Source organism: Aspergillus fumigatus, chromosome 3, assembly GCF_000002655.1.
Source record: "Aspergillus fumigatus Af293 chromosome 3, whole genome shotgun sequence".
Taxonomy (NCBI): Eukaryota; Fungi; Ascomycota; class Eurotiomycetes; order Eurotiales; family Aspergillaceae; genus Aspergillus; species Aspergillus fumigatus.
The window spans coordinates 980799-997568 of record NC_007196.1 but is presented as its reverse complement, the minus strand read 5'-3'; the positions used below and the strand labels follow the sequence as shown (position 1 = coordinate 997568).

At 52.6% G+C, this 16770-nt stretch overlaps 5 protein-coding genes across 5 annotated transcripts; 3 read left to right on the top strand and 2 right to left on the bottom strand.

The window, feature by feature from the left end:
• Positions 1-712: 712 nt before the first annotated feature.
• Positions 713-1393, bottom strand: AFUA_3G03690 (uncharacterized protein; the record flags this gene model as incomplete). Its single annotated transcript, XM_743596.1, has 1 exon — positions 713-1393. One exon carries the CDS (start codon positions 1391-1393, stop codon positions 713-715), a length of 681 nt encoding a protein of 226 aa, XP_748689.1.
• A 3737-nt stretch (positions 1394-5130) lies between these two features.
• AFUA_3G03670 (ABC transporter ATP-binding protein) lies at positions 5131-9379 on the bottom strand (the record flags this gene model as incomplete). Its single annotated transcript, XM_743594.2, has 3 exons — positions 9158-9379; positions 8161-9082; positions 5131-8099 (listed from the first exon to the last, which is right to left on the bottom strand). Exons 1-3 carry the CDS (start codon positions 9209-9211, stop codon positions 5131-5133), a joined length of 3945 nt encoding a protein of 1314 aa, XP_748687.1. The 5' UTR covers positions 9212-9379.
• Positions 9380-9548: 169 nt separating this feature from the next.
• estB (alpha/beta hydrolase) lies at positions 9549-10903 on the top strand. Its single transcript, XM_743593.2, has 2 exons — positions 9549-10078; positions 10143-10903. The coding sequence occupies exons 1-2, from the start codon at positions 9933-9935 to the stop codon at positions 10873-10875; spliced, it is 879 nt and encodes a 292-aa protein (XP_748686.1). The 5' UTR covers positions 9549-9932; the 3' UTR covers positions 10876-10903.
• Positions 10904-12221: 1318 nt separating this feature from the next.
• On the top strand, positions 12222-13045 carry sidG (GNAT family N-acetyltransferase; the record flags this gene model as incomplete). The annotated part of the gene is made up of 1 exon (XM_743592.2): positions 12222-13045. The coding sequence occupies exon 1, from the start codon at positions 12338-12340 to the stop codon at positions 13043-13045; it is 708 nt and encodes a 235-aa protein (XP_748685.1). The 5' UTR covers positions 12222-12337.
• A 565-nt stretch (positions 13046-13610) lies between these two features.
• mirB (uncharacterized protein) lies at positions 13611-15997 on the top strand. The gene is made up of 4 exons (XM_077804310.1): positions 13611-13994; positions 14076-14346; positions 14408-14753; positions 14834-15997. The coding sequence occupies exons 1-4, from the start codon at positions 13687-13689 to the stop codon at positions 15763-15765; spliced, it is 1857 nt and encodes a 618-aa protein (XP_077660466.1). The 5' UTR covers positions 13611-13686; the 3' UTR covers positions 15766-15997.
• Positions 15998-16770: the final 773 nt, after the last annotated feature.

Sequence of the window (16770 nt, the reverse complement as noted above, 5' to 3'; positions counted from 1 at the left end):
GGATTTTACCAAAGTGCGTGGTTGAAGACCCGCTTACTGTGTGCCAGGTCCTAAGGACCATGGCATTACCAATGGACACGCTCACCGCATGTCTTAAAGGCACGGACGGCCTTTGGCCATCGATACATCTAAGGAATCATAGAAGGGCCCTCCCGGGCCCTGAGATGTATCGATGTCATGTGTTCTCCCCGTGCCCTACCCCTTCCTCACCCTCGTCCTTCCCCCTTACTCATTACACCCAATCAGCCACCCATCAAACCCTATCTTTACCACAGTAAACTAATCATCCACGCCTCCGTTCCGTCGGCTACCAAGTACTTTCTAAACGCCACACCTCGCTCCGCTCGGCACGGGCTGCGCCCGAACCCCTAGTCTACATTCCCAATCCAGTAAATATGAAGCTATCCACATCACCATAAAATTAACCTACTACCACAATAGCTCACCTCAAATTCATACTACCTCACCAACACCTCTACACTATATTCCAATAAAACCAACATCTACCGATCGTAAACTCACATACAATCCTCTGTCAAAAAAAAAGACCAACAAACAACCGATCAATCAACCAAATGCTCCCACCACACTCTCAACCACCCCAAACTATATATAAATATATATCCACCTCTTACCCTCAACAAACCATCACAGCAAAAATCCCATAACCTTTCCCATAACCTTTCCCATATAAAAACCCTCCAAATAGACTTCAAAAAACTGTACATGAACTATCCGAATCGTAATCCAATTCCCAACTCTCCTCACTTACCCCTAACCTACCTACCACTGACCCTCCCCGATCAACCCCAACTTCACTCGTCTCGCCATAAACCTCCTCATCCTCTTTCTCCCCCAGATCACCCCTTTTCCGATTCCCACTACCGTCACCTCCATCCGAACGAATGCGCAAATCATCCATCTCTCCTTTCCCAACCGACAACTCGTCCAATCCCCCGCAAAACAACGTCCCCTTCATACAATTCTTCCCAATAAACTCCTCCCACAATCGTACCACTTTCTTCCGACTGCGACCAGATATCCTACGCCGACACACGAATATCCTCTCCGGCGCCCCCATACTATCGTCCAACAACGTACTCCTATCCACAGACACCCCGCGCTCAAATTTCACCATCACCACCAGGTGAAAATCCTTACCCTCTCCAAAGAAACGACTCCGTCCACCTCCTCGACCAAGATCCCACTCCACAATCCCTCCCATCCATATACCACCGTCAAACGACCGAGTCAGCAACGGAACCAATCCGTTCACCCCCCCTTTCCTCCTATCCCATTTCCACCAAAATAACCCATATCGATACCGAAACTCATCCTTCGCTCCCAACCGACGACACAGCGTCTCCGTCCCAGGAATGTATCCCCCCATCATTCGACTTCTGTGTACGCCTTGGGGGCGTCCAAGTGGGTACCCTTCTGTATCCAAATTTCGCCCGAAAGGGAAACATCACTGAGTCTCAAGTCTCAAGTTATTAGGGCAATGTTATATCCGAAGTGGGTCCAAAAGTTGAGCCCAATCAATTTGACCAAACTTTGTGATTGTGAAGCTGTGAGTCCAGCCTTGGGTATCTCAGTTTCCCATAATCGCCGTCTCCTCACAATGGCCCTCAAGAAAATCCATTTAGCGACCTCTCTATCTACAACGCAAGCAAGGCAGATGGAAATGCCTTTAAAGATACCATACATCACTTATTTACGAAGCAACTGAGTGAGCTTTAAGTAGATTTCTCTACTAAGCAACAACTGGTTTTAAGCATAAAGATGTCCCAAGCGGTTCATGGTTATAAGAATGGCAAGACAGATATACAGGCCAACCTCTTCTGGACTTAGGACACACCTGCTGTGAACAAGCACAAGTTCAAGAATATTGTGGATGGGGAAAATTCCAGCAGGGTGATGTCCTTGAGTCTGGGTGAGGGCATCCCAAACTAAAACCATTTTGAAGGCATGTAGGAGGGTGTGAAGGGGATCAGATGTCATTAATTGAAATGGTGATACACTCAGGGTGGTGGTCATGACTCTATTCTTGCTCTCCTCTAGTTTACCTACTTAAGACATCACAGAGACACAGACCTTCATAGTGTTAATGGCTTCTGTCTACATCTTAAGTTATTCCGAATGTTCTATTCATTACTAATCCTGCTACAGGTACAAGACTAGAGAGAATAATATTAGGCTACTCTTCAAGCTTAAAAGAGCCTTAGATATTATCCTAATATATTAGAGTTCTCTAGCTCCCTCCTCCTGCTAAGCATCTTTATTCAACAGGGCTTCTTGAGAACCAAGAAAGGGGTGTAGCATCTTATACATAGGTTTAATGAGTAGTTTGTAGTTATTGATGCTGCCTTCTCATGCCCCTTGTGATCTTTTCCTCATGCAACTCAGTTCTAGTCCTTAAATCTCCCTCTAAAATAACCATCCTTAATCATAAATATCATCATTGTCATCATCATCAACAGCTAGGGTTTGAATATTAGTGCAGCCGAACTTAGTGCTTAGATTTTACGGGCTTATAAAAGGACAATTTAAGCCCTAAATCTTTCTGTGTAATTGTCTCTTGAATAGGTCAGGGATGTCATCAAGGGTGTGAAGCTTGATTTAAAGGATTTTTAGCTCTTCCTTGCCTTGCCATACTGAAGGCACTGAATATACCTTCCCATATTTTGCTGTTCGGCAAATAGCACAACCATCTTTGTATATCACAATGAGGTCTCAGATCGTTTTCCCGACCAACTGATGAGAATATTCTGAGAGAAAGAGGGTTGCTTTGTTGTGAGTTCTATAATATAGGTGGTATGGGATTTATCCTAGGACTTTAATTTATGCTATACTTGGCTGTAAAGCTTAGAGAGTGGGTTGTACAGAATATCAGATTATGCAGAGCACAATGCCTAACCTAATACTAGACCAGCCCGATGATACGTCATCTTGCTTTCAGTACTCTGCTTCTATCAGCTGTTAGCATCATATTTCTAAGTGCATAAGATAGATCCTTTTTGTCCCTGTATACACATAAATCAACCCTGGTCACTGCCTTGCTCAATAAAGGTTGGTGTTGGACCTATAAGCACATGGGGGATTCTTTATCTTCAAGAACAAGGGAGATATGGGTGGGCCAGGTACAACACACAGGGTGTTAGCAGGGTATGGCCAAGTCCCACGCAGTGGCATCATGACAGTACCATATAGCGTGGTGGTTTTTAGCTGAGACAACTGTTTGGTGGAAGAGTAACCAGCCGCATTGTATACAGTATAGGTGACTTTGCCTATACCCTGTGCACCGCCGTTGTACTGCAAGCTAGGGGTATCCGAATAAGAGTGAATGAGTATTTGACCGAGTGTTATTTTCTGATATTGGAGTCTAAGCCCTCGTAACCAGCCTGATTCAGGATTGGTTTTATCCAGAAGGGTTTGATCACATTACTCTCCCCTCTCTGCCTGGATGGACGTGCTCATCACCATCACACACACTACCCTTCTATACTTAGTAATGAAAGCTGTGATGTGAGCAGGTATTAGGCTCCATTACTCAGAAAGCTGACCCACGTACAACATCCCCAGAGCCAGCTACGAGCTCAGTTCCCTGTTTTACGGCTAAAGGAGATGCACGAGGCCATGCCCTTGTAGATGTTTGCTTTTTCAGGCCTGGTGGAATTCGGAGGAGTCAGGAGTACTTGGCAGCGATGCCTGATGTTATGGCATGTTGGACATTGGATCTACGCCGGTACTTTCCAGACACTGTAAAATGTCAGATTTATTACAGATCCCAGCTCGTAGGGACATAACAGTTTAGCACCCGCGAGTCAGGGCACCGCCATGATTGGTCAATCAACTCACTCCTTGCGCAACCACCTGCACAGATCCATAATCGGGCTGCTAGTACGTCAGATGTTGATATGTCCCGCATATAAAGGGTGATGTCCCTGTCAGCCCGTGCTGTGTCGGCCAAACCGTCCCGCCGAAGATGACGGCCGGGCAGAAACCATCGCCATTGACTCGGGCGAGGACTGGCTTCAGCGTACACCGCGACAGACTCCGAGGTGACCTCCCTACAGGATCCGAACCGAGTCCTGGATGTCGGGACGGGGACGGGGGCCTGGGCCGTGGAGTTTGCGGATATGTATCCGGCAGCCACGTCATCGGGACGGATCTCTCACGTATCCAACCGCGCATGGTACCGCCGAACCTGACCTTTGAAGTCGACAATTGCTGTGACGAGTGGGTGTACCGGGAGCGGTTTGACTACACCCATGTGCGGGGGTTGTATGGTTCCGTGGCCGACTGGAATAGGTTTTATCAACCGGCTCGGAAGTGCGCCCGTCGCCAATGCCGCAGTTGGTCTGACTTAGTCTGCTAATGAAGGGTGGAAGACACCTCGTGCCGGGCGGGTATATCGAGCAAGTCGAGATGGGAGTTGAGCCTACATCCGACGACCACATTCACCTTGGGACCGTCTACAAGAAATGGGCAAGGCGAGCCTGGAGAGCGGTGATCGATTCGACAAGACCCTTCGCATCGTCGACGAGTCCAAGCAGCGCATGGTCGACACCGGATTCGTCGAGGTGGTCGAGCGACGATACAAACTACCGATTGGGCTGTGGTCGAAGGACAAGCACCTAAAGACGCTGGGGAAGTGCTTTCGGTTGGTGATTGAAGAGAGCATGGAAATGTGGGTGATGTACTTGTGGACCCAGGTGCTGGGAGTGAGTGCTTGTCACCCTCATTCCTCTCCAAGCGGGTACTGACTGACTCCTGTGCAGCTTACTCCAGCCGAGGTTGAAATGACAATTGCTGAGATGAGAAAGGCAGTGCGCCATCCCAGCATCCACGGTTACATCCATGTCTCGGTGGTGTATGGCCGCAAACCGGACAAGTAGATAACTCCAGTCCAGGAGACCGTCTGTTTGCCACAACTTTGATCAGAAAGAATGTGTCGCTCCTCGCAGTCAAAAGAAATTTCTGGTTATTAATACCGCTGAGCGAGCACAGACTACTCTAGCAGCTTCTGGATTCCTTACTATTGCTACTGACATAACTGAACCTAAGTGATCTGGAGCAGCTCAGGCTCCCAGCCGCGTAGAACATCGTATGATCCTTTGGCCGCGGGCATCACGAGTCAACTGCTTGGTTTAGGACGTTGACACGGTAGCTCTCGCTACGCTCCATCAGCTGCGCGTGCGTGCCTTGATCAACGCACCTCCCATTCTCAATCAGGAAGATCACGTCGGCCTTGCGGATAGTGTACAGCCGATGCGCAATGGCGATGATGGTCATATGTTTCGCAGCCTTCTCAAGGCCATCCTGAAGCAAGCGCTCGGATTCCGCATCCAGCGCACTCGTCGACTCGTCCAGAAGCAGCAGCCTAGGCTTACGGATCAGCGCCCGCGCAATCGCTAACCGCTGCTTCTGCCCGCCTGACAGCCGGTCACCATTGGGCCCGCAGAGTGTGTCGTACCCGTCAGGTAGCTGCATGATCGTGTCGTGGATGTTGGCCGCTTTGCACGCTTCCTCGAGTTCCTCCTGGGAGACTGTTTGCCCGGGTCTCGCACCGAGGGTCAGGTTGAATCGGATGGTGCCATTGAACAGGACGCTTTGCTGCGGAACATAGGCAATAGCAGAGCGGAACGAGGTATCGCCGTATGCGATGTCATGCCCGTCTATCGCAACGGTCCCCGCCGTGGGAGCGTACAGGCGCTCCACGAGCGAGACAATCGTGGACTTGCCAGCGCCGCTTGGCCCCACAAGCGCGGCGAACTGCCCGCGTTGAATGCTCAGGTCCAGGCCGTGCAGGACTGGCGACTCTCGCCGTGCCGGATAGGAGAAGAAGACCTGCTTGAACGCGACGCTAACACCCCCAGCCGCCGGTGGGGCCTTCTCACCAGTTGCCGTCGCTTCTTCGACATCCCAGACCGGCGTCAGAGGCGCCGAGAGCTTCTTCGTCGATCCCATGTCGAGCATGTTCAGTAGACGTCGGGTGGCACTGAATGCGCGCGACACGTCGGGCGCGAGGGCGAACGCCTGCCCCCACAGCTGGGAGCTAACAAGGAGAGCGAGCTGCACGATGAAGAACTGGGTCGGAGTGTATTCGCCTGCCATAATGCGCGTTGATCCCCACCAGTAGGCCAGCGCATAGAGGAAGTTACTCAGACCGTACCCAACCGCCAGCCACAGATTGGCCCAGGCACTGTGCTTTGTGATTTGGCGCATCGGTTCCTGGAGTGAGCGACGGTATGTACCGAGAATCTCGTGCTCCAGTGAAAGCGACATCACCGTCTTGATGGAATTGACGGCCTCGACGGTGATGGCGTTGGAGTTTGCGAACGCTTCCAGATGTTCCTCTTCAAAGCGGGCTAACGTGGTGACACGCATGTAACCAGCACCCAGGAGCAGGGGGACAACGGAGAGACATACTATCGCAATCTTCCAGGCAATAATGTGCGTCATGGTGATAGTCGCCACAAGGCTGACCAAGATGGACAGGAGCGTGCAGATCACAGACCCCGTCAGGCCTCCGAGGGCGGTGCTGTCCTTGGTAATCAGCCCAAGGAGCAGAGATGGGTTCCGGCCTTGAGATTCATGCCATGCCAGATCCTGTTCGAGAATGGACCGCAGACTGAGGACGCGCACCTTGTACACAACCTGCTCGGCAACCCAGCCAAAGAGTGACCAGCTGGAAAAATTGGCAGTGAACTCAATGATGGCGAGGATGAAAAACAGCAGCCCAAACAATTCACCCGCATGACGGATGGAGCCAGGTTCTTCGCAGTAACTGAGCTTGCTGACAACGTTCCCGAAGATCAGAGCCGATCCACAGTATGTGCCGCCAATAACGATTGCTCCAACAGTGGCGATGACCAGCACGAAGGAGTACGGCCGCAACAGGGCACCCATCGACTGTGCAGTCGCGGAGAACGTCCGCTCCCCTTCCACCACTTCATCTGCTGGTTCCCGAGTATCAGCATGGGGGACATCAGCGACGGTCGATGTCTCAAGGGCCCCGGCCTTCTCGGAGATCTCTTCCGTGGAACAGTTGGAGCTCGCCGCGGCGGTACTATTACCCTCCTCGCTACCGTTGATGTTGAGATTCTGCAGACGAACGAGCTCGGCATACGCGCCACGAGCATCCATAAGGTCCCGGTGTGTTCCTTGCTCCACCAGCTTGCCCTGTCGTAGAACAATGATATTGTCCGCAGTCTTGACCGTCGACAGCCGATGAGCAATTATGATCATGGTTCGTCCGGCGGCCAGTTTGCCCAGGGCCTGTTGAATCCGCAATTCCGAGGCCGAATCGAGGGAGGCAGTCGCTTCATCGAGGATGAGAATCCGTGGATCCTTGACCAAGGCCCGGGCCAGGGAGATACGCTGCTTTTGCCCGCCACTAATGAGATGGCCCTGGGCACCGACAGAAGCCCCGAACCCTTCCGGCAAACGTTCAATAAAACCGGTCGCATCAGCCAATGCCGCAGCATTCAGCGTCAGTTCCACGATCTCCCGGACGAGGTCACCATGCTCCTGGGAGGCTGCCGTCAAGGATTGGCCATCGCGGACTGCAGCGGCAACTTTGGCAAGGACGTCGCTCATCAGTGCCGGCCGCAGATGCTCGTGCTTGGGTGAGTTGATCAGCCCAAGGGCAATGTTTTCCAGGATTGATCGGTTGAGCAGATAGGGCTCCTGTTGCACGAGACTGATGTGGCTTCGCACTGACCTGACGTTGAGCTCTCGGAGGTCACGGCCATCCAAAAGCACAGTGCCCTCGACCGGATCATAGAATCGGGCGATCAGTCCGGCAACTGTGGATTTACCACTACCGGAAAGACCAACGATGGCAGTCTGCCGACCAGCTGGGCAGACGAAAGACAGGCCTTGCAACACGGGCTTATCGGGACGGGATGGGAAGGCAAAGTCAACATTGCGCAGCTCCACCTCTCCGGCAACGTCTGAAAGCAACCCACCTGTGCCTTCGACGGTGCCGTCAATCACCGCCGGCCGGTTCATATCCGCCTCCAACTTGGCAAAAGCGACGGATGCGGCATCAAAGCTTCGCAAGAATGGAGCAGCCTGGCTGAGCACCAAGGACGCTGCCGCAGTCGGCTTAGTATACACTCCCATTCAATATCTGAGCCAAGGAGATCAACGTACCGTCTATGAGAATCAGAATGACAGTGAATGTGTCTCCAATCGTAATACCAGTGATATTCGATTCTACCGCACTGGCGATCTGTCGCGACCCCTGCCAGAAAGCAAGCCCGTTTGCCGAGAAGGCAATGAAGTACAAAAGCCCCGCCTGCAATGCCACCGCCACCGATTTCCATACGCCGGCGGACAGAGCCGGCGCCAGGACTTCGACAAACCTCTGCTCCAAGCGTGCATTAGCAGAGAAGGCATGCACAACCAGTGGGTTGGAGATCGCTTCCAACGCGGCGGACGATGCCATGGCCATGGCCTCTATCGAGCGGCCCACGTACTTCTGCACCAAGTATCCACCACCTAGTGCCATGGTGAGGTATGCGGGCGTGAGGGATACGAGCATGCCAGCCAGTTTGGGATCCTTGATGAAGGCGACAACGTACGCGGCAACGAAGAAAGACACACTGCTGATCACAATGCCGACCTTTTCGTTCGTCCCCTGCTGCACGACCGCTATTTCGTCTGTGATGCGTGCCGACACCTCCCCAGCAGGCCGGTTGTCGAAGAACGTTGTATCCTGTCGCAGAATGGCGCTGAAATACCTCTCGCGTATGCGCTGAGCCAACCTCTCGCTGAAAATGTTCCAGCAAAGGGTGTGGATATAGATGAGTGCAAAATAGGCGATTCCAACGTAAACAATCAGCAGTATCTTGGAGTTGATCCCAGCCTGGTAGGATGCGGCGGTGGAGGGGTCAACATCGCAGGTAGCCGAGTTCAGTCCGTTGACCAGTTGCCCAAAGACAATTGACATGATCGGGAACGGGACGCCGGATGCAACCGCGGCCAGGAAGCCAACGAGCAGGATAATCAAATCGGTGGACGAGGGGACAGCATAGAACAGCAGACGGCCGAACGACGTGGCGCGGCGCCAGATCTGAAGAAAGTAGACGTCTCGATGAGCCTCAGGGCGTTATTCAGAGCCAAATGGCTCGAAAGGAACAGAACGTACACTTGGCTTCGCTGATGCTTTTACCTCCGTAGAGGCTTCCGAAGTGGCAGCCATGATGGTGGACACCTCTTTCCTCTAGACACCTCGTTTCTCTATCTCGGATCTTTCTCTACCCTCGGTGTCTCTGAGGATCAAATAAGAGGTTGCAAGAATGCGAGCACAGAAGCCCGTGTAAGTACTCCGTATAGCCCAACGACTCCCGTTGCCAAGGTGTATACCTCCTTTCTACGTAAGATCATTGTGACCGCAGAGCACGTCTCCACCAGTCCTGGCGTTTCTTTCCAAAATGGCTAACCCGGTATCGGAAAGATTCTAGCTGCAGCGGGTCTTTTGTATTGGTTTGGGCACTATCAGGTTTTGACTGGCCATTCCCACCGCGGCGGGGGGAGGCGCAGCTGCTGATCGGACGTGATAAGATTGATAATTCTTTGATCAGATTAGGGTTTCTGGTTCGATGGGTCCTGGTCACCGTCACCAGTATATTGGTCCAATTTCGGCGATCCCAGTAATTTTTACATGACAATTTTTACGCCTGAAAGTTGGCCCCAGCCGGTGGCTGCCTGCCTCGCAGTGGAACCCGAAATCGGGCCTTACAAAGAAAATGCCTGAGACCGCCTGTTTGCTGTTTTCTTCAGATGTACCCCTGTCCGGTCTCATAAGACAAAACGCCTTTCCCGCACAATCACAGTCTCCCGTACTCTAATTGGGGATAGGTTGTGATTTCTCTCAGACTGTCGCGCTGGGCTTCGGCGTTGAAATAGGTAAATCCGTCAAGATGGGGGACAGGCCAACCCCGGTCCCGCTGCCCAACTCGGAGCAGTTCTACCTGGAAAACGACCGGGGTGAACCGTATCTGATCCAAGTATCTTGGCCACTGCACTGGGAGGATAAACAGACTGGTCGCGGGCCCCTTCCGATCATGTAAGCGCTCACAGACGGGCCCAGAATCCTGCGAGGATGGCATCGGCTTACTAACTTCAACCAGCTACATTGTTGACGGGAATGCATTGTTCCTGACTGCGACCGAGGCTGCGTGGCGCCGTGCGGCCGCCTCACATTTCGCTGGCGGGGGCATCATTGTCGCTATTGGATACCCCTTAAAGGGAAAGCTCTATGATGCCCGACGGCGCAGCTTCGATCTGACGCCCCCCACGGCGTGCGCACCCGTGGGGTATGGGGGAGCAGATGTGTTCCTGGACTTCATTGAGAATTCTGTTCGACCTGCGGTGCAGGCTCGATTCCCACAGGTGTCGCTCGCCAGAGAAGCGCTTTATGGCCATTCCTATGGGGGCTTGCTCGCCCTCCATGCATTATTCACCCGGCCGCAGTCCTTCGATTGCTACATCGCGAGCAGCCCCTCCATCTGGTGGAATAGCTTATGTATCTTGCACGAGGCAAAGGCCTTTGTGGAAACCAAGAAGGTTTCACATGACCAGTCCCCGTCGTTGATGGTCTCCTGGGGTTCCTGGGAGCAACATCCCCCGCGGTGGGCGGACGAGCTGCTTGATCACTACGAGGCGAGAAAACGAACCGCAGCGGAGTTGAGAATGGCCGACAATGCTCTGGATCTGTGTGCGATGCTGCACGGGTGCAGCCGGCTACACGCCCTGATCAAAACCGAGTATGAGGGGGAAGACCACACAAGCGTGATGTCGTGCTCGGTGAGTCGCGGCCTGACCATGTTCTTTGAGGACTGGCCATTCCACCAGTCGGGGTGAGTCTCCACCCGCGTTTGGTGTGCAGGACATGATTTAGTCGAGCAATTTGGCTGCTTGCCCCTTCCGGGAGACCCATCATGGCCGACTTCGGATATTTTCATTACCTCATGGCGTGCAACATGCATCGGATGGTGCTGTGCGAGTCCCTCCGATGATCGGACATTAACATGGAAAATATAGGCGTATGGAGCCAAGAGAATAATAGCAGGGGTTATATGTAGGAAACTAGCAAGTGAAATTAGCACGCATGCAGTGTCTCAATTCGTCAACCTGCAGGACAGCCTGGCCACTAGCTCCGGCCATACATGAGGAACTAGGGCTAGAAGCAGCCTCTCCTGTCAGCCAGACAAGGGAAGGGCATCGAGACCGTAGATTACAACTAGCCTTTGTACACGAGTAATGAGCATGTGCTAAATAACGAAAGAGGCTTTTCATAGAGTTTTTAACTCTGCTGCCAAACGTTCGACAATCCTCGAAAGCTCGGCCAAGACTTTCCTTTCCGTCTTGACATTTGGGGGCCGGGGGGGGGGGGGGTTGGAAGCAACGCAACCACACATGCCAGCGTATTGTCCTGCCACCGGTCGAAAGGCCAAGACTCGAAGGTTCTTGGCAAGTAAATTATCTTATCTGATTGAGATTGTATGATGAGAACTTGGACGAATCAAGACCCCGGCCCTGTCTTGCCAAGGCTGCCTGTTTCACCTTTAGGCACTCTTGGAGCCTCTATTCTTCCCCACCGGGGAAGCTAAAGAATTGTCACCCTCTCACATGGCGCCAATCGAGACAGCAGTATGCGCAGAACGGATTTTCGGACCATGTTGAGAATTACAGGAGAGACAGACTGCCTCTGCGCATGTAGCTGCGTTTTATTCTGGACATGCTCAGCTGTGTCCCAGATCTTATGCTTCCAGGCTTCTCTTCCCGTCCATGGGAGCCTAGGGGCGAAAGCTTTTGACCATCTGCTGCCGTATCAGTTCGACCAGGTAGAGTTAGTTGTCCTGAACACCGTTGCAGATTTGTGGTATGACTGCATTAAACAGGAACTAGAATGCAATCCACCTGCAGGAGGTCCCATCTTCCTGGATGAAGAGTCAGTATCATGGTCACTCGCGGAAGCCAAGGAGCGACGGACTGGGCATATCGACATTGTTACTCACGAATGCTCACCCGCGGCCCTTTCCTACTGAAGCAAAGATCAACTAAAGGAAATTAATTGACACTAGGAGCTGGACTGCATCTTTCTTACCATTCATCAGGCCTGCAGCATTATCAATGCGGCGTCAGACATGCCCATTAGAATGCTCCCCTAAAGCCAAACGGCAGAGTATATAGGGAAGCAAGAGGTACACATGGAGAAACACCGTAGAAGCACTCTAGAGGAGAAACCAAAGAAAACGAACTAGACTCATCAACTCTCTTTTACTCCGTCGACTCTTCCCGCCCCAACTGCCCTCTTGACAACATGACAATCAAGGCTCAGCCCACTCTGCACACTGCCCGCCTGGAGCTGGTCCCCCTGGGCCATGAGCATCGCGAGTTCACCATGAAGTTGGACATGGACCCCGAGGTCATGAAGATGGTCGCCTTCGGCCGGCCATTTACCGAAGACGAAGCAATCCAGGTTCATACCTGGCTGATGAACTGCGCAACGTCGGTGCCTGGCTTCGGAACCTGGGTCGGCTTTGCCGAAGGCGAGTTCGTGGGTTGGTGGGTATTGGCTCCCGTCCCCACGACGGAGAACCCCAAGAGCTTCAGGACCGATCGAACGGAGTATGGCTTCCGAGTCTCGCCGAAGTTCTGGGGCCAAGGGTACGCGAAGGAGGGGGCTCGGGAGATGGTTCGCTATGCCTTCGAGGAACTGGGTCTGGCCGAGGTGATTGGCGAGACGATGACTATCAACATGGCTTCGCGGGCGGTGATGGCCGGGTGCGGGTTGACGCACGTTGAGACCTTCTTCAACAAGTACGATACTCCACCGCCAGGCATTGAGGAGGGAGAGGTACGGTATTCGATCACTAGGGAGGAATGGTTGCGGATGCAAAAGCCCAGCATGACTCGAAGTCGCTGGTTTCCGGCTTTCGCCAGCTGGCTGCCCCGATTGCTCCTGTCCAGGCTCTGGTCCTATATTTTCCAAGGGCGTAGGCTCGCAGCTGGGGCGGCCAGCCCCTGAACACAATAAAGAGACCTTGTTCTAGGAACTATGGAAATTGTCTCTCCGTTTCTAAGTCATGCATTAAAGTGTTTGCAGTGAGAGATCTGTTGAAACGTAGTTCGAGACTACTGCCTGGCATCACCCAACATCCTCTATAGCGCCAGGCGCGCCATACGCGCCATGCATAATCTCTCGTTGGGCTTTAGGGCTGTAATGGTTTGACCTTATCAATCTTCGGCCGTGGAATAGTTCCGCGTCGCAGTGGCGCCAACTAACGGTGGTTTAGACAGAGGTCGGACCATGGCCGCCTCGTGAGCAAGTGATGTGTCAGTGACTGAATGTATGTTTTTGCTACGAACGGCTTGGCACGCTTATTTTGCATGTGCTATTGGCGCGAAAACGAGGCCATGAACCCCCCCCCCCCCCCCGGTCAGTCTATCCTTGTTAGGCCCGTACAAGTGTGGGACGGCTAGGCGTATGGGCACTGGTATCACGCGGTAACAATGCGTGTGGGAACCCTCTTGGGCTGCAGCGTCGGTTGCGTAAGACCCGACATTATCTGATCAAAATACAGGGCATATCGGTGCCACACGGCGTAGGCACTGAGACTTACGTAAAGAATGTAGATAACCTGTGCCGGAAGCCGGTATTTAACATTCATGCTTCACGTCTTATCAGTCGGTCCGTCCCATGCAGCGTTTACTGTCGAAGCAGCAATGGCAACCATGAAGAAATTCCACTCGATTGTCGGTGAAAAGCCTGCCCAGGATGCTGAGGCCCCCTCAGTCGATGACCCAAATGTTGGGCAGATCAGAGCCGACGACAAGGAGGCTGCTCATGCGCCCGCCAATGCGGAAACCAATAATGAGGAGGCCAACCCGAGCGACGGAGCTCAGGCTGGTGTCAAGAAGATAGAGGCTGTGACCCTGAGTTGGACAAGGGGCACAGCGTACGCAATTCTAGTGCTGTATGTTTCGCTCCCATTGATTGCTGCATGGGCCAGCCATCCCAAAAGATCAAACTGCTAACCTGGTTTTCATTCTGATAGCATTTGGTTCCTAACGCTGGTCAACGATTTCCGACTGTCCATGTATACAAGCTTGAACGCTTATGCCACAAGTTCTTTCCTCGGCCACTCGCTGTTGACCGTCATCAACATTGTGTCCTACGTCATGGGCGGTTCCGTGTACATACCGATGGCCAAGGCGCTGGATCTTTGGGGCCGTGCAGAGGGTTTCCTTCTGATGACGTTCTTCTGTATTCTGGGTTTGATTCTTCTGGCTTCATCCCAGAATCTCCCCACCTATTGCGCCGGACAGGTAAGACATGACCACCGCTGATCTCGTCATAAGAACTGTCTAACGGCCAGACGCGCTTTAGGTCTTCTACAAGGTCGGGTTCGGTGGGCTTTCATACACCTGGAATGTCCTGGCAGCCGATGTGACGAACCTACGAAACCGAGGGCTGGCGTTTGCTTTCACCTCGTCCCCTGCTTTGATCTCCGCGTTCGCCGGTTCCAAGGCGGCGTCGGATCTCCTGGCCCACTCGACCTGGCGATGGGGCTTTGGCATGTGGGCCATTATCTTGCCGGTTGTTGCGCTGCCAATTTATGGCCTTTTGGCGTACCACCTACGCCAAGCCGAGAAAAAGGGGGTTCTCGTCAAGGAGACGAGAGATTGGAGTATCACCCCGAAGACAGTTTGGTGGGCCATTATGGAATTTGATCGTAAGTATCAACCAAGGGCGGTTGTCGCCTCAAAAGGGTTCCTTACCGAAGGCTAATCAATGATCTTACCACTCACCTAGTGCCCGGAGTTCTTCTCTTCGCTGGCGGGTTCGTCATATTCCTTCTCCCCTTTACTCTGGCGGCGACGGCGCCCCATGGGTATCAGACCGACTATATCATTGCGATGATCACTCTCGGCCTGGCCCTAATCATCGCTTTTGGCTTCTACGAAATGCTCGTGGCGCCCGTGCCGTTCTTGAACTATAAATTCCTCATTGACCGGACCGTGCTGGGTGCATGTCTGCTGGATATGACATATCAGGTTTCCTACTACTGCTATGCCAGCTATCTTCCGTCGTTCTTGCAGGTCGTGTACGAGCTGGACGTCGCCACGGCGGGATATGTCACCAACACGTTCAGTGTGGTCTCCTTTGTCTTCCTGTTCTTCGCCGGTTGGCTCATCCGCTGGACCGGTCGTTTCAAGTGGATCCTTTGGGTGTGCGTTCCGCTCTACATCTTCGGCCTGGGTCTGATGATTCACTTCCGTCAACCGGGCGGATACATCGGGTACATCGTTATGTGCGAGATTTTCTTCTCCGTCGCTGGAAGCGTCTTCATTCTCTGCGTGCAACTGGCGGTGCTTGCGTCCGTTGATCACCAACACGTTGCCGCCGTGCTCGCGTTGCTGTTCGTCATGGGCAGCATTGGCGGCTCTATCGGCAGCGCAATCTGTGGAGCAATCTGGACCAGCACTTTTCTGTCGAGACTGGAGAGGAACTTGCCCGCGTCTGCCATGCCTGACTTGAGCTTGATCTATTCGTCCCTCCCCACCCAGCTCAGCTACCCCGTCGGAAGTGCTACCCGGACCGCCATCGTGGAGGCATACGGGTATGCCCAAGCAAGGATGCTCATTGCCGGTACTGCATTCATGGTTCTGGGCTTCATCTGGGTTGGCATGATGAGGAACCTGAACGTGAAAAACATGACTCAGACCAAGGGTAATGTTGTGTAGGTAGGACCTTGGATTGCATACGCTTTATTCTAGCGCCCTCCAGATCCCTCGCCTGTCATGGATAAGTCTCCGTATACTTCAACCACGTTCAGTTCTTCGTTACCATAATACTTGTCCATGGAGAAATAATATATATTGTTAGCAACTCAGTGGTACTTGTAATTATATGGGACGTGCATAGACATGGAATGGACATCGATGAAGCCTAGTTTTTTTGATCTACCTATTAGCCTCATAATTATAGACCAGCATCTGATATGATCAAGGTAGGACAAAACAGAATCTTGTAAATCTCTAGTTAATAACTGTATATGGTAACAGCTCGGGCTCGGAGTAAGGCTTGAAAAGCCTAGAATATGGATGTGGTCGTGGGTTGACTTGGATTGATTCACGCTATATCTGATCCACCCTCATATCCCGGGTCAACAGTCGCAGCAAACGTGGCAGACCCAGTCGAGTGCCTTGAAAAAGGAGGATATTCGATCAACTCAGAGCCGTAAATGCAACCTCCTAACTTGACCTTAAGAATGAAAATGCTGCCAACCCACCTATCACGACCCCCCAACACCAGTCTTTTGCACACTGCAGGTTCCCAGTACGCTGAAAAAGGAAGCAGACTCCCACCTTGTCACGGTCACAACACACGTCGCAGCGCCAGGTCAAGCGCCTCGACCAGAACCGGAAGATTGAATCATGGGTGGAAATGGCTTCCAGGACGATCTACAGGCAGCGTCTGCAAACAGGGAACATCAGGCGCGGATTCGAGATATCGGTGAGGACATCATTCTCCTCAATCCAGAATTGATGCCCTCAGTGGGTCAGCATCGCTGCCTAGAGCTCTAGACGTGGGCTGAGACAGAACGACATCCGAGGTCAGAGCAAATCCCGAGACCGATGAGCATCATACTGCAGAAGCTTCCTTTCTCAACTCCTAAGAAGCATTCCTCAGCCCATGAGATTATTGATAGAAGGCGGTGGTGCCAGCTTTTCACACTCTCTTAAAGG